Below are 24,984 nucleotides of genomic sequence, written 5' to 3' on the forward strand. Positions count from 1 at the left end.
GCCCCCTGCTCCTGACTGGCGGCTCCTTCACACTTAGTCCACGCCCCGCCCCCCCTGTTCGCGGCATTTGGCTCTGGCTGCAGTTATAGAGGTATGTGATGTGCAGCTGAGCACATTTGGGAGAGAAGAATACAGTTGCTGGCAGCTGCACAAGCATTAGTGTGCAGACTGCCATATGTTGTTGCCACAGTGCCCTATAAAGTGCCCCTTGACATAAAATGTGGCCATCAGCGTGCCCCTTATTTTATGCTAAGGGACATGCTGATGAGCATATTTTATGTTAAGGGGCACTCTGATGGGCATATTTCATTTTAAGGGGCACGCTAATGGGCATATTTTATGTTAAGAGCAATGCTGATTTAAATGTTTTGTTTAGCCCATCAGAGTGCCCCCTAACATAAAATGTGCCCATCAGCGTGCCCCCTGACATAAAATGTGCCCATCAGCGTGCCCCCTAACATAAAATGTGCCCATCAGAGTGCCCCCTAACATAAAATGAGCCCATCAGCGTGCCCCTTATTTTATGCTAAGGGACATGCTGATGAGCATATTTTATGTTAAGGGGCACTCTGATGAGCATATTTTATGTTAAGGGACACGCTAATGGGCATATTTTATGTTAAAAAATGCGAAACACCGCGTTCGGTATTCGGCCTTCGGCCAAGCATTTTATTATTATTCGGCTTCGGCAAAGAATTTCATTTCGGTGCATCCCTAATTAACAAGGAGCTAGAAGGTCAGGAAGCAGAAAAAGCAGGCATGGTAATGAGAGGGTGGATACAGTCCATCACAGCTGAGTAGAGGTAAAAAGGGAATCATCCTTAGCCCATGCTAGAAACGGAGTAGCAGGACAAGGTCCATGTGGTCCAGGTGCAACAAAACTGTTTTCTTTCCTGCGCCTTGATGGCCAATAAAGAGGCCGCAAAAGCTTATGATGGATCAAACCAGACAATCACCCAGCTTGACAAACTTCAGTCTGAAAATCATGGCTGAGCAGTGACTGCTAACCTTCAACTGTCAGAAGAAAACAGTCGGCAGGGAAGATTCCTCCATCCTGCATGTGTATGGCTAGCCTTATGCCTCTCGTACACACGCAACGATTATCGGCCGACCGATCGTCCGACTTTTGTCCAGAGTGGTGTTTTGTTGGTTGGAATGTGCCTAGACTGCGCACGATTTTTCTTGGCCAACAAAAATCTACTTCTGAAGTGATGTCATGTGATGGTTGACTTTCCGTGTGTTTTTTCTTCTCTGAGCATGCCCAGTCTTGCTCAGATTTTTGTCTGCCAAAATCTGTACTGACTGACGGAAAATCGGCCGTTGTGTTGACGGCCAACAAAAATTTTGAAGCCTGCACACCAGAGTTTTTTTGGCTGAAAAGTCGGAGTCAGTTGTCGAAAGCATCATACTAACAAGCCGACAAATCGGCCGTTGGTCGAAAATTCCCGGCCAATAATCGATGCGTGTGTACGAGGCATTAGACTGGTCCCCCAGAGTTTAACATGGAGAGATACCAAGACTGAATATTCAGTTTTGAGTCTCCCAAACTGTTCTTTTTTTTATCCTAGTAGTTAGGTCAGACAAATCCTACTTTCGTGTCCTATAGTGGCATTTTCATTTAGGCCTCAACGCTAAACTTGCAGAAAAACAGGTGAGTTTGTAGATGGCATCTCTCCCATTTTTTTCCCCAGTTAACGGTTTTATGAAGTAAAGTTTGTGTGGCTCTCACCCAAGGCATTGTAATCTTTCCCATCTTTTTAGAGTGGCTTACATCAGTGCTTCGTGTGACAAACCAAGCAGTACAGCCTTACCCCGCAGCTCCTCGGTGGCGGCTCTCTTACGGCAGAGCACAGCACCGGATTCAATCCCAATACTTGTGCTTGTCACAGCAAATAACTCTTATTATGAGAGTGGCACAGGCAGCGAGACAGCAGCAAATAGGAGCTTGTTTCATTCCAGCCAGGAAAGGCCTCAAGCTGCACGCTCATTACAAGCTGTGAACATGGGAGTATTAAGGTGGAAATAAAACCTGTAACTTGTGTGATTTAGGGAATGCACCTCTGCCAGTAAGGAATATTAACCATTGCCATCCTCTAATTTATGGGACAGTTATAGGATCATCAGACAGCTAATGGGGGATTCTACCTTAACTAGAAAATAAAGAAAAACTGTCACAAACCTATAAAATTGCAGGTAAAAGCACAGAAAAATCAAGTATTTTAATTGCGTAATTGCAGTGTTATTAATTTCCATAAATTTTTTTTTATTCACATGCAGTTTGCCTTGGTAGAAATTTGGCTACTCCAGGAGAATTTATTCTCTAGCACAGCCCACTCCCTCCTTCCAGATCATATCGTCTCCTCTTCTAGAAATGTCTAATTACCGTCTATGCTGTCCCAGCTGCCCCAACCCTCCCCGCCCATATAACCTTTCATGTAGCTGCTGGGGGAAGAGCTAAGAAGAATACTATAGAGTAGGGCTGCACGATATTGGGAAAGAAAAGTACATTGCAATATTCGTTTTTCAACGATATATATCGCGATATTTAACTGGGTGGAATGCAGAAGACACTGACAGTGTGGATTAGGCAGAGTCGGGACGCACAGTGGTGGAAGGAAGTAGAAGAACACAGCTCGACATGACATCCGTCCCACACGTTCAGTCTGCCGCCCTGCAGCTAGTTCTCTTGACCAAGCAATGAGCGCGGCACAGCGAACCAATCACGTGAGTAGCGGCACAGGGAACCAATCAGGTGTGCAGGCACGCGTGATTGGTTAGCTGTGCAGCTGCTCACGGCACGCTGCTCACCGCTGAACGTGGGACGGATGTGCAATCACTGAGTCCTCCAACATTAAACCTCATTTGCCATATAGATGCCCACCCCATTATTTTGTTCAGGTCTTCTTGTATGGTTTCTGCATCATGCGTAGAAGTTATTGCTCTGCTTAATTTAGCATCGTCTGCGAATACGGAGATTGAGCTGTTTATCCCATCTTCTAGGTTAATTATGAATAAATTAAACAGGATTGGTCTCAGGACAGATCCTTGGGGGACCCCACTTTCCACATCCAACCATTCCGAGTGCTCCCCATTTATCTCCACCCTTTGGACTCGCCCCTGCAGCCAGCTTTTAATCCAGGTACTCACTCTATGGTCCATACCTATGTACTTTAGTTTGTACAGTAAGCGTTTGTGGGGAACTGTATCAAATTCCTTTGCCTCCTCAGACTCCCAGCCCTTCTGTTGTCAGTGTGAAGTAGGTGGAGGCGGAGCAGCTCAGGAGGAGGAAGTTACATCCTCCTCCTCTGAATGCCAGGGCCTCCATGCACCTTATTCGTTGCTAGGATGTTAGACGGGCCCAGAAACCAATCATTTTGACAGGCAGGACTTGAAAGAGAATGGACTTCTGCCACTGGTGTGGGCATTTACCACAAGTTAAATATGGCCCTGGGTGTCACCAGGGTCCGGTCCGCTCCCCCCTAATGCCAATGGGAGGAGGCGGGGGGATGGCACCCGCCAAAGGAGACGGCTAGCCAGAGGCGAGGAGGTGATCCCAAGCTGATGTCACTTCCGGTATCGGAGAATTTTCTCAAGTGCTGGTACTCGTTAAAATGCCTAGTATCAGCACTGATAGCGGTATTGGTGCAAACCTAGTAAAAGACATGCATAAAATATTTTAAAATGTACATAAAATCTTATAAGAATATTGTTGCTGAAAAAGTCCTGACAGGGTCTCTCTAAAAACAACTCGATCACAAAAAATACCTACACACAGCCCCAATGCGATGGGTGCATTGGCGTGTGCTCACTCCTGTGCCCCGCTCTACGCATCCACAAGACACAGCGCTGTGGCTTGGCACAGCCCCCTGCTCGCTCTACTCACTGGCTGTGATTGACAGCACTGGGAGCCAATAGCAGCACACAGGTTTTTTACCTTAATGCATAGAATGCATAAAAGTTATAAAAAAAAACCTTCAGCCTTTAGAACCACTTTAAGCTTGTGGTTTAAAGGGTAAAAACACGGAGTTGAACCACATTTATACTGCCTCCCAGCAGCTGCCCCTTGGGCCTGTAAAGGTGGATGGAATTGTACACCACACAGTGCTTTGCATCGCAACGCAGCAAAAATTACTCCACACCCCCCCTATATTCGGCAGGCAGTATCACCCACTGATCATAATCAATTTGACAGAATAGGGCCGTAAAACTGTGTGCAAAACATGCGGTTACGCCACGGTAGTTCGGAGGCAATATAAGGCCTTCCTACTGCTTGTCAAACCCAGCTGTGTTCATCATCCATGAACAGGGCGCTGGATTTTTAGCTGTAATGATTTATATCACACAGATGTAAAGACTCAAAGGGCTGCCATGTTTTGCAGTTTTGTTCTTCCCTACTAAACTACACATAGTAAAGTTTTGCTTAAAACAAAAACTAGGCAGAAGTTTAAGCAGAGAGATCCCTTTATAATTCATAGCACACAGGAAGGCCGTAATCAGCCAGCAGTTATTAAAGGCAATTGCCAGAGACACAGGTGAGGACCCTGGCTGAAAATTATATAGCCAAGCAGAAGCAGTACATGGGTGTGTAATTACCACTGGTTTCAGCAGAGTGGTTTTTACTAGCAGCCAGTCAATAAGAAAGGTCAACGTAAATGAAACAGGAATGTTGAGAACGGAGCTTGCAGCCCATGTATCAATTTATGGATCACATACAGCCTTTGCAAACTCAACTTCCCATTCAATATAGAGAAGAATGTGTGTAAAACCTTAAAATGTATTCTGTAAACACCAGTTTCTTAAAGTGACCGTGTCAAGTTCGAAAATATAGATAAAAGGTCCCTGTAATAGAAGTAATATACTCACCTCTCCGGCAGCTTGTCTCTTCTACCTTCCCCTCTATATCAGTGCTACAGCCTGTGGTAAGGTCAGATGCCTTTCGCTGCACAGGGTGATTCGAGCATACAGCCAATTTTCTGCTGAGTACTGTAGTGCAGCCTTTTTCAAACACGCTGCCTTGGCCAAATGCCTAAAAATTGTATACAAGCCAGCTGATGGATGAAGCCTGACTTTCAGTGAAATAAGCCACAGGTTCTCATTGTGCACCATTACGACCTTCTAGCCACCGGTGTCCTAACAACCAATGACCCTCTCCTGCCCCTCTGTCAGTGCTGCGGTCACAATAGCTGAGTGATGGAGAAAAACTGAGGGAGAAGAGAAACTTTGGAATACTGGTCAGTCCCAGTGTGCAAAAAAGTGTATTGGATTTGGAAGAATAAATCACCCCTAACATTGGGTGTCGTATGTGTGTGGATGTTGATGTATTATGTAAAACTATTAGAATAGTTTTTTACATTTTAGAATGGGGTGCCTCAAGACTTTCCTTAATTTTAGAGGGTGCCTTGGGATTGTGCAGAATTTTAAGGGGTGCCTTGACTCAAAATGGTTGAGAAACACTGCTGTAGTGCCATAGAGGGTCGTAGGAAGAAACCACAGCATGCAGCGGGAAGTGGAAGTGCCAAATGCAAAAGACATTTATGGAGGCTTCAATAAAGGTAACAGAAGGTAAGTAGGTAGGAGACATTGGCCCCAGAGAGGAGAGTTCTGTCTTGCCTCGTGCAGAGCTCTTTCATCTATAGGATTTGCCAACTATGAGATACTACAAAACCATTTCATATTTCCCTTTACAGCATGCATAGTTGTTGGCAATCTGAAGATGTAAGGGGCTTTAGCTTGAAAAGTCACAACCCCCAGGCCGCAGCCTCCCTCCTGCCATCACTGAGATGGCCAGGTCACTACCACCAGGGGTGTGGAAAAAACTGTCCAAGTGACTAAATCGGGGTCTCAAGCTACTCATCCCTCATGACAACTACTTTTCCTGATCAAAAAATAAACACATTTTAACCAAAACCGTATATTATAGTTTTTACTGATACTCCCTTGACAATAAGGCAGCGCTACAGTCATTTATCCATACAATTGAACACGCATTTACCCATACATGCACACAGTCACTTACCCATACAGGGATGTTTAATTCCCATGGCCCAACACTAAGGACATGTAGTTCTGGGCAAAGTATTTATTTTTTTACATTTAGCCCTGCAGGCAGGGTCTAGAGCCGACCGCCAGCTATCTTGTAAAAGCAATCCGAGTATTGCTTTTACAAGTGGGGGGGGGGGGGGGCACGACATCCACCCACACCCCTCCTGCCGCCCCCTTCCAAGCGTTGTCCTGTCCCACTGGAAAACCCAATCAACCACCCAGCACTTCTGCCAGCTATTCATAGATGTGGACAAAGACCAGAACCGTTCTGTCTACCTCTATGATTTAAGAAACAGGAAGCGATGAGCATATTATCACTTCCGGTTTCCTCTGCGCCATTTTTAAAAATGGAAAGCATTTGATCACACCGATTTTGGTGTGATCAAATGCGTTTAAGGGCAGAGGAGAGATTTGTGGTCTTATTGACTCCAGATCTCCCCATGAAGAGTAGTGTTTTTGCATTAAAATTCTAAAAAGTGTATTTTTTTAAATAAAAATTGTGTTTGAAAAATAGCTGTGCAAATACAGTGTGACATAAAAATTGCAACACTCACCAATTTATTCTCTGGGGTCTCTGCTTTAAAATATATACTGTTTTGGGGCTCCAATAAATTTTCTAGCAAAAAATAAACATTAAAAATTAAAGTCACCATAAAGCCCCTTTCGTCCTTTAAAGCCGCAGACATTTAACGCACCTCTGCCTAAAAATATCAACTCTTCTTTTTTCCATTTTAGGAATTTATTTTTTTAAACAGGACAAGTAGATTATCATGGAGGTACAAGTAGATTGGGACCCTGATTTAGTCCCTTGGACAAGCAGTTTTTTTTATAGAAATTTCACCCCTGACAAGTATAGCGTGCTTGTGATTTGTGTTTACAACCACCTTAACTTCAGATCCAGGAGGGGATGGGGCTAGACACCGCCAAGTAGGAGAGAAGCGGAGACCTTGTTAATAGCATGCACTTGGACATCTTAATCCTCGTACACGCACCGATTGTTGGCCGTGAATTTTCGGCTGAGGACCGATCGGCCGATTGTAGGCTTGTTAGTATGATGCTTCCGACAGCGCATTTTCGGCCGAACAGAATCTGTCGTGCGGGCATTAAAATTTTTGTTGGCCGTCACCAGAACGGCCGATTGTTCGTCAGTCAGTACAGATTTCGTCCGACAGACAGCAGATTAGCAAGACTGGGCATGCTCAGAAAAGGAAAAAGACAAGAAAAGTTAACCAGCACATGACATCACTTCTGCAGTCGGCTGTTGTTGGCCGACAAAATTCGTGTGCAGTTTTTTGCAGTTTTCAACCGACACGACAGCCCTGGACAAAAGACGGCCGATCGTTCGGCCGACGATCAGTACGTGTGTACGAGGCTTAAGGGCCTCCCAAGCACACAAAAAAAAGACTGAACAGATTATTAAAAGATACCCACACAGGATTGCTAGTTTAGACACATTACTACAAATAGGTTCCGTTTACGCAGTTCTATAAATCTTAAAATCTTTGGATTCCCTGTAAGATCATTCACTTCTATGGTGCAACAATAAAAAAAAAAAAAAACATCTAGCCTTGTGAATTACATCTCATGGTTTGCTATAGTTAATGGAGCAGAGCACACAAAGTCTTGTGATAAAAGTTCAGCAAAATAATCTATGGCTACAGGACAGATATGTATACATTGGTATAATCTTTAGTAGAAATTTCCCTGAGTAAGAGGCCTCCAAAACATTATCAGTAAGGGTTCCACTGTGCGTTGCATGTTACTCACCCTCCCAGGCAGTGTTTCGCTTTTAGCCTCGCCGTTCTCAAGATACCGCTTGTCCGCGGGGAAAAGTGTGCCATTTATCTGCCGGACACTTTGTCCTCATCTTGCTCCCAAGAGTTGTCAAAGGACAAAAGGCTCAATTCATTTTCTCCTGCTGAGATGAGGCCTCCGCAGTGGCGTCCCATCGCTCAGACAATTTTGGCAAGCTTAGGAAAGAGAATCTGTCTTTAACGTAAAAAGCACGTTCTTCATCTTGCTAAGACAACCTCCCGTGTTCCCAGAGCGGTAAACAACGCCGAGAGATCAGAATCCCTCTAAATCCATCAACCTATTTAGCGGCTAGACATGCATATCTAGCCTGCAGGAGAACAAGAGGATTCACTATCTGTGTCATTAGAGTCATATTAATCGGCTGGGCCTTACAAAAAGAATTATATATTCAGACGATCCATTCTCCTAATACACTAACTCCACAGCCAAATGTTTCTTTTTGGTAAATTTGCACTGACAAAGTTACTGTGAGTTTAAGTGTGCGGAAAAGAGTGATTATGAGCACATCAGCCAATCACTTGGTTCCAAGGTCTACACTCATTTCTCGGTCACCATGGAACCACAAGAAGCCTAAGTACACATTTCTGGTTCAATACATTTTTATTGGAGTTTACAATACAAGGGCAAAAGCACAAACCAAAATAAATTCACATAGATTTATATCTCTCGATAGAAAGATAGAAAGATAGAATAGATGTAGAGTTGCAAAAAAGAAAGTGTTTAAAGCCAGCACTAGATGGATCCAATCTCGGCCGGTTCAGTAGAGGCCAGACAAAATTCAATCCATCTATGAGCAGGTTGATTGTGCTAAAGTCGATCCATCAATCGACTTCAGTACAACCAGCCTCGGTATGTATACATTATGACCTAGTGCGGGTCCCACCACCCCATGACTAGGAAAAACCCCCACCATCCCACCTAGAAGGCTCTCTCTAATCCTCACACCCCAGTACCCCCTCCACCGGGGAAAAAAGGAAAACAAGGGCACTACACAGCTCCCCTTTTTCTTTACCTTGAGTCCATTTTTTGCTGATGCTTCGAGACCTGCCTTCCGACAGACCGCCGCGGTGATCTGTAATATTTAAGCGTTTAGGGCTGGGATCCTCAAAACTACGGCCCTACAGCTGTTGCAGAACTACACATACCATGAGGCATGGTTAAACTCTGACATTCACAGACATGACTAGGCATGATGGGAATTGCAGTTCCTGAACAACTGGAGGGCCATAGTTAGAAGACAACTGGTTTAAGAGTTTAGCAGGGGAGACCTGGACTGGCGCTGTGGATCCAGCACCTCCAGAAGTGCTGTGGTGCCCCGCCATCTCTGCCAGTGTCCACACCGCATTTTCCCCTACCCAAAATGGCACCTGCACCACTTTCGCCCCCTGGAGGAAATTACATCATCATTGTGCACCCGGCCGGTGCTGGAAAGACAGGCCACATGGGGAGAAGGCTGAGCTGCTCACCTGAGCACCACTCAGGAGAGAGACTCCGTAAGTCAAACCCTCCCTGCTACTAGTGCATCCACCACTGGGGACCTGCTGACACGAAGTAGGGAGACGGGGTCCCTGATTGCAGCATCCTGGCTTCTTTTGTACATTCCTGAGAACAGCCCTGGATGCACCAAGCTAAGTGTATACCCAGGCACACTGCCCCTGTAACCGGGATACAGCAGCCAGGAGGCCCCTGCCACCTAGCACAAAGGCCAGAGAAAATAAACTCTTCCTGTCTGGCCAGGGGAACATATACTGAGGTACTGCTGGTGAGCCACCACTTTTATCATGTGGACCATGTGTTTCCTGTATTAGGTGGGAGGAGCTTCTCTCTGTGAGCCATTCTAGAAGATGACTTGGAAAAAAGGTTGTTTGATCCTGTCTTCTCTGATCCTCCACTTTTTCCACTGTTCTCAATTCATCTCCGGATATAACAAAGCCTTAGGAGTCACTGCACTCTGCTCAGTTTGGTGTGCATTTCTAGTGTTTTTGTTTTTTCTTTTTTTCTTGGGACGGCGCATGTGATCAGCACAGGGCCAATTAGCACTGTCCAGACAGAGGGGATCAGGGGTCATACAGCCTCATAGAATAGTTTAGAGGAGATGAAAAAACTTCTCCTACAAGCTTTAACCAGACACTAATAGAAGTCACAAGACTGCAAATGAGGAAAGATATTTAGCAGTTTATATTTACAAAAATAATTGCAGTTCCATTTTCTATGCAATGTGGGAGACCAAATATAGTGAATGCATGCAGGGTTTAAGCATTCCCTATTTGATCTATGCATGCACAAATTTGGACAACAATTACCTTCTGTCAAATTGGAATATGTAAATTTACAATCAATCAGCAGCTTCAGCTCTAGGAGTGTATTCTGATAGCAGGGAGACGACCCCACTGTCAGAATACAACACAGCAGGAAAGTCCAAAATCCGAAATCAGCCCCACTGGATAACAGAAAAAAAAAAGCATCCATCTATGGGCAGTCTTCATGTTTTTAGGGCACAGTGTGGCACTGCAATCATGCTAAACCTCTCATTTCTCTGCATCGAGTCATGATCCAGAACAAGTATAGGGAGTTCTGATTTTCTGGGTTCATCTGGGATCTGAAGATCAGACTGTCAAGCACTTAACATTTTCAGAAAATGGTTGGCAATGGCAATTCTCTGACAAGGTGTAAACCCTACCTAAATTAGATTTTGCTTACTAAAACACAACCACCATGTTTTATCCTGTAAAAAACAATGCTTTCACATTTTTCGTCATCTCCGTACTGTCCATCTCCTGCAGCCACTTCCTGTCTACCTGCACTTGCATAGCACAACCTCTTGCAGTTTGCACTAGAAGTGCACGTCAAAGGAGGACGACAGAAGAGTAATTGGGAGACTGAGATAAACCGCTGTCACCTGTACGGAAAATGCAAGAACAAGGCCCTTCATAAGATAACCAGATATTTAGAAAAAGCTTCAGATTCAAAAAGGATTAGAGCCCATTCACACTATTTGTGGTGATTGGGGTTTATCTACCCATAAAAACAGTCATTACAGGGGCAATTTACACCCCAGTAAAACCACAATGCTGGGGTGAAGTGCAGTGTGGTATGGAAACATGCATTTTTCTGCAATGCATTAGATGGCACCACAAATCATCGCACTCTACTGCAGTGCAAAGACTTAAATGAAGTCTACATTTCAACACACTTACGGGGCCAGTTTCTGCATGCACATCTTTGGTCCATTTTGATGCTTTTATTCCTCTATTTTTGTTTTTTCAAATATAATTTGTATTGAGGCCCAGGAAGGGCTGAACCAAACCATTACATCAATAATATGGAAATCTGACACATCAAAAGATAAAATGAGCATTACAACCAAATAGCATACAAAATAGTTATCATTCCGGCAAACTTTCAAAGTATGTACTTCAATAGATATATCAATGGGAAGGAAATGTACATATTTCAGAGAGAAAAAAATAAGTAATCAGGTACATTTTTTGAACTACCCCCCCCCCCCCCCCCATTTCCCTTTATTCCTTTTTTTTTTTTTCATTTCATCTCAATTGAGGACATGTGCATCCTGGTGCATTTTTGATGCATTTTGCCGCATTCAAGATGCGTTCTATACAGAAAAAAAAACATTCTACTTCTGTTGACTGCACCAGAACACCGCACTGGTGTGAACTAGGGCCATTGCATTCCATGGTAAACATTGTCCATGCATTTTGATGCAGAATATAAAATAATGCACAGGACTGTATCTGGTTTGAACAAACAGCCCTCAAAGCAAAAAAAAAAAAAATAAAAAAAAACCACAAGTAAACTTTTGAACTGTTTCCACCCTGCAAAAACTGGACACCAGCCCAGGGTGGATAAAAATTGTTTTTTTTTTTAATAAAAAAAAAAAAAAAAAAAAACAAATGTATATAAATATATTTTTTTTTACAATTTTTTTTTTTTTTTTTTTTTTTTTTTTTTAAAACCACTTTCCCACCAGGCCTATTTTTGACACTTGGTGTTTACAAGCTAAAAAATTTTTTTTTAGCAATATTTAGCAACATGATTGCAATATTTTTTATCACACCGTATTTGGGCAGCGGTCTTCCAAACACAATTTTTTTGGAAAAAATCACTTTTTTGAATTAAAAATAACCAGTAAAGTTAGCCCAATTTTTTTCCATAATGTGAAAGAATGTTACGCCGAGTAAATAGATACCCAACATGTCATGCTTCAAAATTGCGCGCGCTCACGGAATGGCACAAACCTTGGTACTTAAAAATCCCCATAGGTGACATTTTAAAAATTTCTACAGGTTGCCATTTTAGAGTTACAGGAGGTCTAGGGCTCAAATTATTGCTCTCGCTCTAACGATCGTGGCGATGCCTTACATGTGTGGTTTGAACACCCGTTTACATATGTGGGCGGGATTTCCGTATGCGTTCGCTTTGGCGCGCGAGCTAACGGGGACAGGGCACTTTAATTTTTTTTTTTTTCAACCATTTTATTACTTTTTATTTTTACACCATTTAAAAAAAAAAAAAAAAATTTGATCATTTTTATTTCTATTACAAGGAATGTAAACATTCCTTGTAATAGAAATAGGCATGACAGGACCTCTTTTTTGTGAGATCTGGGGTCAAAAAGTCCTCAGATCTCACAAGTACACTAAAAAATGAAGAAAAAAAAAAAAAGGGACCTTTAAACCGGTTGCTAGGCAACGACGTTTGCCGTCGCTCCGGGCCTCCAAGACCATAGAGTCGAGTGAGGGCAAGCTTGCCCTCACTCGACATCCTGTCTGTGAGGATCCGGGACCGGATTGTTTTCCCAACTGCCGGCGGGTTCGGTAAACGTGGAAAAAGGACCACCCTTATCGGAAAGCCAACCGCCCACCGTTTAAAAAAATACCAGGGTTATAGCAGCTATCTGCTGCCATAACACCGGTATTTAGGTTTAAACGGAGGACGTATATATACATTGGGCAGTTGGTAAGTGGTTAATGAAAATTTAAATAAATGCTTAATAAAATGCTTTTGGAGTAAAAAATCTAAAGATAGTTTTCCATTTAAGACACATTAATAATTTAGTTGATTCAACATGCAATTGAGCTTAGTTGTGTAGCATGAGGCTGTATATTCTGCAATATCTACATTTTTTGTAAACTCATTCAATGAATCCAAGCTCTGCAAGCTGAGATAACATGCACTGCATTGATGCATTCACACAATTTCACATTGAAAGGTTTACATCTTATGGCCAACAGCCCCCCGCTTAAAGTGACTGGGGGTATAATTCCTGCACACAGAATCGCACACTAGTTTCGTTGATGCGATGCAGTGCCATTATTCCGTATGGTGCCCCAGCACACCTTGCAGATGGCGATTCGCAGTGCACTGCTAGAAAAGCTGCAGGTATGTTATTTTATTCAAGCAAAAAATTGGGGGAGCAAACCCTGAACATGTTATTTTATTCGCTGTGGTGAGTTGCCAGTCGAATCATTCTACCCAATGCCTAACATAGCATGCAAAAATCATTAAAAAGAAAAAAAAAGCATGCTTTATGCAATGCACCTCAGCAGATAGCTTGAATCTATCCTGAGTACTGTTCAGAGGCTGAGAAAATGTTTGCAAAATTCCGGACAAACTCCAATGTGACAGGAAAAAAAAATATCAATGTGTACAAAGCAGACATAAGACTGATCTTGTGAGCACCCCTTAAAGGGAGCGGGGAAGTTGCTACATCCCTGTACAAAAAAATTTACAGCATTCTGAAAAAACAAGGTAAGCTCTGGAATTTAAAAACCACAAATGGAGTGCCCGAATCATCTGTAAAAGCTCTTGCACAATCATAAAGCAGGTGACTATAAAATATTCCAAACAAAAGTTCTCTGGTCTTTATGACACAAATAAAAGGGTAAGCTAATATTTAGTGCAGATGAACAGTTACGGCCTGTAAGATCAGGATCTGTGCTAGTCACAATGGATTTTCAAGAGAAGGATCCATAAATGCTTAACAAAGGGCACTTTACAGAGTTGATGGAGGAGAACATGGCAAGGTTTTACTGGATGCGGGTGGAGAGTTGTTAGGTGATGATAGTGTTATTGCATAAAGAATAAACTGCTGAGCAGAGCACTTGAAGAAAAAGCAATAATGTATCAGAATATTGCCAGGTGTAACGCCTGCCAAAAAGCAATAACTAAAGTATGTTTGGTAACTCGCTGGAAATGTAAAATGTTCATGATGGCCTTCATAAAACCTCTGTCAACGCTTTCCAGGGCGCGAAAGAAGACCTGACCGAAACACAAGATGCTGAATTCATGCAGAAAAATGCGCCAGATTAAAGTGGTTGTATACCCTAAAAAATAATAAAATGAAAAACCTTCCAGACAATGGCATAATGTGCCAGTATGTAGAACTGCGACTGATTTTCATAATCGATTAGTTGGCCGATTAATCGACTAATCGTATAAAACCCTCACAAAAAAAAAAAAAAAGTAGGTGTACCATTTAGTTAATATTCTTGAATATCTATATGCAGTGGTAATTATAAATATCCAGCTATACAATTGGATATTTAATCCACTTTGAGAAAGATATATGTATTATTAGAGGTTTAAATGTGGTACATATTAGACTTAAGGCTCGTACACAGGTGACGAAAATCGGACGAAATATCCTCCGATTTTTCTCTCTCATGCTCAGCGGTCATAACGGTTTTTAGTTGACAGTGCATAATGTTCACAAAATTTCTCGTCCGATTTTTTTTTTTTGGGACATTTGTTCCTAGACTTCCGGGTTGTCAGCAACTTCAGATCATGCACGGTCTTTCATATCCGATTTTTCGCAGACGTACTGCATACACATTAAACAGAAATTGGTCATCTGGGGACGATTAAAAAAAAAAAAAAAAAAAAAAAAAAAAACACAGACTAAGAGGGCACTAAAGATAACAGGCCATAATTTTGGCACAAAAAAAAAAAAACCCAAAACAAGCCTCGACATCCTTTGCGGCTGTGTGTGAATGCACTACAAGCCTCAACATCCTTTGCGGCTGTGTGTGAATGAACTACAAGCCTCGACATCCTTTGCGGCTGTGTGCGAATGCACTACAAGCCTCGACATCCTTTGCAGCTGTGTGTGAATGCACTACAAGCCTCGACATCCTTTGCGGCTGTGTGTGAATGCACTACAAGCCTCGACATCCTTTGCGGCTGTGTGTGAATGCACTACAAGCCTCGACATCCTTTGCGGCTGTGTGTGAATTAACTACAAGCCTCGACATCCTTTGCGGCTGTGTGTGAATGAACTACAAGCCGTGACATCCTTTGCCGCTGTGTGTGAATGCACTACAAGCCTCGACATCCTTTGCGGCTGTGTGTGAATGAACTACAAGCCGTGACATCCTTTGCGGCTGTGTGTGAATGAACTACAAGCCTCGACATCCTTTGCGGCTGTGTGTGAATGAACTACAAGCCTCGACATCCTTTGTGGCTGTGTGCGAATGCACTACAAGCCTCGACATCCTTTGCGGCTGTTGGATTGTAGTTCTCAATTAACTACCATGCGCTGTTGAGCATTGTGGTAGTTCATGGAGTCTTCCTGTCAGTGTGAAACTGTCTGGCTGTACGATGTACACAGGTGCACTGTAGCCGTCACATGACCACTCACGTCAGCAGTACTTGGTCCCTTGTTCCACTGACAATACATAGTATGCTCCCAGTCCCATCCATCAGCTGTACATAGCACTCAGCGCATGCCTGCCCCCAATGTCAGATATGTATACAGACTCTTCCTGTTAAACTCATTGGCACCCTGCCCCAGGTTGAAACACGCGCACACACACCTTAGTCACATCGCATGATGGTTATCAGACACCCCTTTTCCCTAGTACTATAAGACACATGCTTACACTGCACACAAAAGTGTGGCTCTATGGGACCCTGTAAGGCAGTGGTTCTCAACTCCTGTCCTCAGGACCCACTAACAGGCCAGGTTTGCAAGATAACTGAAATGCATCACAGGTGATACCATTTGCTGCTTAGTGATTGCAGTATTCAAGTCTGCATCTCCCCAGGGTAATATCTGGCCTGTTAGTGGGCCCTGAGGACAGGAGTTGAGAACCACCGCAGTAAGGCAATGGAGAAGCCCTCAAAACTGAAATTGAGCACGTAGAAACTTCTACAGCAGAATGTAAAGTAGTGACAGGATATTGGGAGAAAGCAAGCATTGTTAAGTCTGATACTATGCTGCTATACACCACATCAATACCACTTTAACAAGTGCTTTATGTCACAAGGTGGAAGAGGAGTCCGTAAAAGTACTGGAACACATTTGGACCAGAACTCACACAAGCAACTGTGGAGCAAAGCCTTGGAGAGAACTACAGAGCTGTGGTAGAACTACAAAACTGCTGGTATAGCAAAGAACAACGATCTATAAATTATAATTATTGGTGTGCCATATTCATTAGATCAGGACTTGACAAATTTTCCTGAAATCTAGGAGCCAGCTAAAAAAGTTAGGAGCCAGTTTTTTTTTTTTTTAAACTAACAACCAAGCTTTATTTAATAAAACGGATACTAAATTTACACATAAATACGACTAGAACCCCACTCTCCTCTATAGCGCAATTGGATGAAAACAGACTGTCTCTTTCCATCCGATGCCATCTGATCCGATCCACGGGATGGATAGAAAATAGAACCACCATCGGTCTGCTTTTGGTGGACAGGATCAGATGGCGGCAGATTACTGCTTCATAGAGGAGAATCAAGGGTCCAATCAGGTCTGCCTGAAAAACTAACAGGCGGACCTGATCAGACAGCCCGTGTGAAAGGGGCCTTCGGCTGTGGCATGGCGATGAGGAAAAAAAAAAAAAAATGATTATATATATATTTTTTTTTTAATAATTGGAAAAAAAAGAATGTTTTTATTTTTTTAATAATTAAAAAAAAGAAAAAAATATATATTTTTTTTACATTTAAAAAATAAATTAAATAATAACCACACTCCCTGTCAAAGGTAACTAACTGGACAGGGAGATGGTAATGAATTGAGAACAAAAAGGCAGTGGAAACAGTCATTACAACAGTCATTACTCCCGGCCTCCACAAGAGGGCGCCAGTTCCCCATTGGAAGCCTGTCATCTCAAGTAGGCCGAAAAGCCGGGGCCTCAATTTTCGGATGGCCCGGAAGTCCTTGCGCGGAAGTCCGAGCAATAATGACAGGACACCTTCTGCAGGGCACCCCAGGCGCCAGGTCGCTAATTCTAGTCGCAAATGTGACCTGGCGCCTGGGGATTGTCGAGCCCTGCATTAGATAACACACAATTAGCACCACATACTACAAAAGTCACAACGTTTCCATTGACTACAATAGAAGGCCGGATTTCAATGTTACAATAATAGAGACATTTGTATAAAATGACAATTTATAAGAGGCCAATTAACATTACATAAGGTTATTAAAAACAAAAAGAAGGCCTGACAAATTTAAACATTCAGAGCTCCATAGGTTTCACGCTAAACTGGCACTGACCAGCTAAACCATTTAAAGCAGTGGTAGTTCAGCGTGGATGCACTGGGCATCCTTAAAGCAGAGTTCCACCCAAAAGTGGAACTTCCATTTTAAGTGCTCCTGACATGCCACATTTGGCATGTCATTTTTTTTGGGGGGGTAGATTTGACAGGTACCCGCTTCCACTAGGGCCAAAGTTCTCCTCTCCCCCCTCTCCCTGCAATCTTCTGGGACACGTCAGAGGCCCCAGAAGATTGCCCGGCCATTCACGACACGCAGCACGACTCGCACATGCGCAGTGCGCACCCGGCTGTGAAGCTGCAAGTGGTCACAGCCAGGTGATGCCGGCGCCTCGGAGAGGAGAGGGAGAGAACTGAGGCTTCCAGTGGCTGCATCGCCAGATCGTGGGACTGGTGAGTGTGCGTTTATTAAAAGTCAGCAGCTACACACTTAATAAACTCAAAAACAGCTGGAACTCCGCTTTAAGCTCCTTCCTCATTCTACATATGAAAATCTGGACCAAAAAAGGATTTAAAAAGCCCTCCCCCTTCCTCTGACCCTCAATTATTTTGAAAGATCAAGCAAACCTCCACCAATGTGCACAAGGAAGAGGAAAAATAGAGCGAAAACTCAGAAACCACCACCAGCAAGCTATATGTCAGACAAGGTGCCAAAAAAAGGATAGGGTGGGAATTCGGATGCTGTCCTGGGAGATTCATGGAAATACCATTACCGGTCAGCCTAACTGGGGTTTTAACCCTTCATCTTCCAGAACAATTACTTAGAAAGGATAAGCAGGATTCTATACCCTAGGGAGGGACGATGGTCTGCAGCACTTTCCTTCCAAAGGGGAGGTCTTGCCTGGAGCACTTGCACTCTAGAATGCCTGAAGCATGAATGAGAAGACCGAACTGCAGCCCTGGAAATTTCTTCCCACAATGCTCCTGCTCTTTCTGCCCAAGATATGGCTAAAGTTCTAGTAAGAATGTGCCCTAATCCTGTTGGGAGGGTGCTGACCTGAGGAACTGTAAGCTTCACAAATGGGATCCCTGATCCACAGAGAAATGGAGCTCCTGAGAGACCCTCGACCCCCTCCTGGACCCATTAAAGGAAACAGAGGATTCTAATTCACTGGTCATCTCTAAATAACGAAGGCGGTATTTTCTAACATCAAGATAACTAAATCTTTCCTTCTTCGCATTTCTGGGGGAGGTACAAAAACTAGAAAGGATTACCTCTTGCGACCTGTAAAACCTGGAGGAAACCTTAGGTAAATGCAGAGGGTCTGGCTTAATAACCACCCTGTCGCTCAAGGGCTCGGAGGGAACTTAAGTAAGCGCATTCAGCACTAAAGACAGATCCCAAGGAGGTATCTACAACTAATTTAGGAGTATGTCTGGCTGCAGATAAAAGAAAACTTAATCAATGGAAATCTGTACTTTTAAGGTACTAACAGAAAGGCCCTTCTCAACTCCCCCTGTAAAAAATCCAGGATACAGGGAATAGAAAAGGAATCAATTCCAGCCTTATTCTGCCAGGTCACAAACGTCTTCCAGACTTTGCCATCATTTTTTCTTGTGACCAATCTACGGCTGTCTAGAATAGTGCTAATCCCCTTTTCCGAACACCCCTTTAACTGTAGGATGAGCCGTTCAAGCGTCAGGCCCTCAGCTGGTAAATCTAAGGGTTTCGGCAGAACACTGGCCCTATGCTGGAGAAGGTCCACTCAATCTGGCAGGGGCCAGGGAAGAGCTGTGGAGAGGGAATTTAGAAACGTGAACTAACTCCTTCTGGGCCACCAAAGAGCTATCAGGATTACCTCCGCTTATTCCTGAACAATCTTTTGGATCACTGGAGTTAGCATGGCAAATGACGGGAAGGCATAAGAAAGATTAAACCTCTATGGAAAGGTCAGTTCATCTGCCCCCAAAGCCATAGTCTCTCTCCCCAGAAAGCAGGAGACTGGGAGTTTCGTGTTCTCACTGGACGCAAAGAGGTCCACTGAGGGTATTCCCCATTTCCCTGTAATCTCCAGGAAGACTTCCCTGTTCAATTCTCAATTGCTGCTTCTGATTTTTACTCAGCTCCAATCTGCTAGAATATTTGAGCCACTAATGTGGACAGTCCTGATACGACACTCCGCCCAGAGCAGGATCTGCTGGGTCAAGGATAAGAGACTTTTTCAGCGGGTACCCCCGTTTGTTGATGTATGCTACCAATATGGCATTGTCTGAAAAAAAAAAAAATCAACAGCTCGCTTGCCTGGATTCTTGGTTCGAGAGCTAACACAGCCCTCCCCACTACAAGGAGCGCTCTGAAATTGGATGACTTAATCTCCTTATTGAGCGCACTCCCTAACCCCAAAGACTGGCATCTGTAGTAACTTACAGGTGACCTCTGTGTCCAAGACCTTCCCCTTTGCAGATGTTCCCACCAGGAAAGACCCAGAGAATCTACATCGGAAAGATGAATTCTTCGATTCGAGGATCCCTTCCTGCGATCTCAACAGAAAAGAAAAGTTTGAAGGGGTCTGGAGTGCATGGTACTCCTGGGATTGCTGCTGTCATGAGACTTAAATGCATTATCTGACGAGGGGAGACCTGGGGCACCAATTTGAAAATTTGTACTGACAGAATGGTCTTTGATATTTTTGCCGCTGAAAGAGATATCTTTTGATCTACTGTCTAAATTTGATAACCCAATGAGAGAACTTGAGAGGGTACCAGACACCATTTGTCTAGATTTATTTTCCAGCCCAGATTCTGAAGGGTCTGTAAAATAAACTCTAGATCTCTTACTAGCTTTTCCCTCTCTTTTGCAAAGATTAAGAAATCGTCTAGATAAGGAACTATCGATATCTTCCGTAAACTAAAATAGACCATGATCTCAGCTAGAGCTGCAAAATCGCGATCTCGATTTACCCCCCTGACGATCTTAAAACTGCAAAAACTGCATGTCCTCGATTCTTACTGAGCAGTTTTCTGCTCACTCACAGCTGTAAAAAAAAAAAAAAAAAGTATTCGGCAAATGTTTATCAACATTGTTAAAGCTGTTAGATAAGTATAAACAAAATGCTTTACAATGTATCTTTTCGTTCTTTAGATCAAAGGAATGAACTTCCGGCTGTAAGGCTCGAATCACATTTATGCGATGCGGGAAGGCTGCGAATTCGCAGCCTGTTCCCGCATCGCACACGCACCCCCGGCAGTTCACACTGCCATATGCGATACGCTGGGGGTGTCAATGTAATCTTAACGACACCCCCAGTTTAATCGCATATCGCAGTGCGATCGTGCAGTTCGCACAGGAGCGGATCGCACAAGTGTGAACCGCTGTGCGATCCGATCCTGATGCGGCTGCAAAAATGCCTCCTGTGCGTGTTTGCTCCGGGTGCGGTGCGAATTTAGCCATACAAACTGTATGGCTAAACTCGCACCGCACAGCTGATCGCATGTAATGTCGGAGCAGTGCGCTCCGACATTACATGCGAACCCGGCACTCGCAGAAGTGTGAACCGGGGCTAAAGTATTTTTTGCTAGAAAATTACTTAGAACCCCCAAACATTATATTTTTTTAGCAGAGACTCTAGAGAATAAAATGGCGATCATTGCAATCTTTTTTGTCACACGGTATTTGTGCAGAAGTCTTTCAAACGCAGTTTTTTGGGGAAAAAAATACAAGTTAGCCCAATTGTTTTTTTATATAACGTAAAAGATGATGTTGCGCCAAGAATCGTGATCTTTATTCTAAGCAAAAAAAGCGTGATTCTCATTTTAGCCAGAATCGTGCAGCTCTAATCTCAGCCATAATTTTCGTAAAAATTCTCGGGGCTGCCGAGAGCCCGAATGGCAGGGCTCTGAAATTCCAGACACGGCCCCTTCTCGGTGAGAATTGCAAACCCTAAAAATATGTGGCGACTGACAAATTGGAACGTCACGTTAAGCATCCTGCAGATCGAGCGTTATCACGAGCGCCTCTGGCAACAACAGATTTCTGACAGAATAGAGGCTTTCCATTTGGAATCGCCTGTAAACTAGAAATCTGTTGAGGACACTTAAGTTGATAATCAGGAAATTTGCCTGAGGGCTTTCTTACCAAAACACGTGGGAATAAAACCCTTAAAATTTTTGGTTCTCTGGAACAGCAGAGATTATTCTCTCCGACTCCCATTTTCCTCCCTGGAAACCACTTACTTTTTTTCTGAAGAATGTGCCAATTCTTCCTCTAAAGTAGAACTAGGGATGCACCGAATAATCGGCGGCCGAACATTATTCGGCCGAAAATAGAAAAAATAGCACTTTCGGTGTTCGGCCGAATAAGTCAAAAGGCCGAATAATTTTGTGCCGAATAATAGGGCTGAACGATAGTCGATATGATATTGACTATCGTTCTGTGGCCGTAGGCGATATTCATATCGCCGAGGTCACGATATTTACAGGGGGAAGGGACTCGGAGGAGGACAGGAGGACTCACAGACTTCCGTGTTAGGCAGGGGAAGCCGGGACACTTCAGCGGTGAGCATACATACATTACTCACTCGTGCACTGCAGCCCGTCCCACACATTCAGTGAGTCTTACTCTCCTCCCTAGTTTTTTCAATGGCACATTCAGGAAGCCAATCACGCCGTGATTAGCTGCACAGCGAACCAATCACGCGTGCCTGCACACCTGATTGGTTCCGCTGTGCCGCTACTCACGGCGTGATTGGCTTCCTGAATGTGCCATTGAAAAAACTAGGGAGGAGAGTAAGACTCACTGAATGTGTGGGGCGGGCTGCAGTGCACGAGTGAGTAATGTACGTATGTGGCTGTGCTCCTTTCCAGGCTACTACTAGTCCACCTCCAGCCTCCTACTACCACCACTATGAGAGACTGTCTGTCACTGTATAATCTGATCGAGTCCACACTGACACTGACTGACTGTCACTGAGTAATTGATGTTACCACATTAACCCTGACCTGCCCAGTGCCCTGTATCTGCAATTAAAATTTACAAGGCTGCCTGCATGCTTCCTGATTTCCATTCCCAGCATCCTTCCCAATCCCTACAGTGTCACTAACATTAACCCTATGGTACAAGGCTGCAGTGTGCACTGAATCCCATTCCCTACAGTAACATTTAGGGAGAGAGAGAGACATGAGAGGACAAGAGAGAGAGAGAGTGAGAGGACAAGAGAGAGAGTGAGAGGACAAGAGAGAGAGTGAGAGGACAAGAGAGAGAGTGAGAGGACAAGAGAGAGAGAGAGAGTGAGAGGACAAGAGAGAGAGAGAGAGTGAGAGGACAAGAGAGAGAGAGAGAGAGAGAGAGAGAGAGAGAGAGAGACACGAGAGGACAAGAGAGGACAAAAAATTGGCAAAATAAATGGAAAAAATGCAAAACACCGCGTTTGGTATTCGGCCTTCGGCCAAACATTTTATTATTATTCGGCTTCGGCCAAGAATTTCATTTTGGTGCATCCCTAAGTAGAACCAAACAAGAGTTTTCCCTCGAAGGGAATACCACACAATATTTTCTTGGAAGCTAAATCCCCTTCCCAAGACTTCAGCCAGATAGCACGTCTACAGGAATTAAAGCGGAGTTCGGGGCACAAAATCGATTTTTTTTTTGTGCCTGTCCGCTTGTTCTCCTTCACCTGAAACAGAATTGGATAGTTAGGTTTTTTTATTTTTTGTACTTACCTTGTAATTGTAGATCGAATATACTCACCTATTCTTCACTTCCTCCCTCTGCGCCGTGGCCCGCGCCGTCACTTCCTGGCTTGCAATGATTCCTGGGAGCTGAACGTCATCGCTCCCAGGAATCAATGCCACAGCACCGGCCCCGCTCGTCACTTCCCTGCTAAATAGCTTCTGGGCATGCCCAGAAGCTGTGGAGGAATGCAGCGCCGCACCGGAAGTGACGAGAGGGGCCGGTGCAGGCGCTATCTGGGAGAAGAGGACGCGGAAGAAGACACAAGAGGATCGTGCCGGCTTCAGCTGCCCACAAGAGAGATGGCAACGCTGTGGAAGAAATTTTATAAGTGAGTATTTCTTCTTGCAGGTAAGTGCGAACCGGGACAGATCAGAGGCTAGCCATTGTGGAATGTACTAGCCCTGACTGTCCCGGGGGTATGTTCACTGAAAATTATTTTCTGTGCCCGGAACTCCGCTTTAAGTGCTGACGTTATGGCTACAGACATAACAGATTCAGCTGTAGAGTCAGCTAGGAATGCCACGGACTTAGCCACCAGGGGAAGGGATTCTTTTATCTCCTCCACCAGGGTATCAGAGGAGAGTAAAGCCACACGTACTGATCGTTGGCCGAACGATCGGCCGTCTTTTGTCCAGGGCTGTCGTGTCGGTTGAAAACTGCAAAAGACTGCCCACGAATTTTGACGGCCAACAACAGCCGACTGCAGAAGTGATGTCATGTGATGGTTAACTTTCCCTGTGTTTTTTCTTTTCTGAGCATGCCCAGTCTTGCTAATCTGCTGTCTGTCGGCCGAAATCTGTACTGACTGGCGAACAATCGGCCGTTCTGGTGTTGGCCAACAAAAATTTTAATGCCTGCACGACAGATTCTGTTCGGCCAAAAATGCGCTGTCGGCAGCATCATACTAACAAGCCTACAATCGGCCGATCGGTCGTCGGCCGAATATTTACGGCCGACAATCGGTACATGTGTACGGGGCTTTAGCCATACAATCTTTGAATCCATACGTCCACATTTTAGCCACACATGTGGAAGTTAAGGCTGAACCTAGGGAGAAAGCTGTAACATCCCAGGCTTTACGCAGCAGTGAGTCTGCTTTTCTGTCCACCTGATCTTTTAGTACACCTGAATCCTCAAAGGAGAGAGCAGATTTATTTTAGATATCGGAGATAGAGGGGCATCTAAAAAACATGCGCAGAGGCGGTGAGACGTGTAAAGGCGCGCACAGCATTCAACGCAAAAAAAAAAGACGTCAGCTGTGGTTTCCAGGCACCACAATGAAAGGCCCATTTTAGGCACCAGAATAAATGTAAACGTGCGTACGCTTTAAGCGCTGTGCGCAAATAAACGCGAGGGCGTTCCCTCCATTATCCTTTATTTGTGGTCACACATGTCACCGTCATACTGTGTACAGCCCTGTGTCGCTGATAGAAATCCCAGGCCTACACCTCCTCCATACATCCACACACATCACTCACTTCACCTACTCACAGGACCACCATAGATATATAATAGATATATCAGGCCGAGCTGGAGGCCTGGAGCCCTCCCGTAATGTCCCAGCTCCCTTCTCCCCACACTCACCAGGCCGTCTATCTGCACTTGTTTCACCGGAGTCTCAACGACAGCGGCAGCACTGTTGGGTTCCCTGCGAGTCGCCATGTTCACACTTGCAGCTGGAGCCGGAGAGAAAAGAGAGAACACGCGCGCCGGAAACCGGAAGTGGTCGCGGACTATGAGTCACGATTTGCGTCCTCCGTGCTCTGCGGCCGCCATGTTGGTTATGGGCACCGCTTTGCCCAGAGACCTGAATAGTGAGTTTTTGTTCCTTTATTTTTTTGCATACAGTATGAACCATTCAGCTTCTTTAAATAACTAATGCAAACACAAATAAAATACACATGGAGGAACAGTATTACTGATCCATGTAT

General features: G+C 44.2%; 1 protein-coding gene across 1 annotated transcript in view; it reads right to left on the reverse strand.

The window, feature by feature from the left end:
* Window positions 1–24,774, reverse strand: part of EIF3H (eukaryotic translation initiation factor 3 subunit H) — a 275,031-nt gene extending 250,257 nt beyond the window's left edge. Inside the window, exon 1 of the mRNA XM_082259568.1 lies at window positions 24,638–24,774. Coding sequence (XP_082115694.1) covers window positions 24,638–24,715 — 78 coding nt within the window. The 5' untranslated portion in view covers window positions 24,716–24,774. The remainder of the gene's footprint in view (window positions 1–24,637) is intronic.
* Between the last annotated feature and the right edge of the window lie 210 nt (window positions 24,775–24,984).

The sequence above is a fragment of the Pelophylax lessonae genome (assembly GCF_965119305.1).
Source record: "Pelophylax lessonae genome assembly, chromosome: 5".
NCBI lineage: Eukaryota > Metazoa > Chordata > Amphibia > Anura > Ranidae > Pelophylax > Pelophylax lessonae.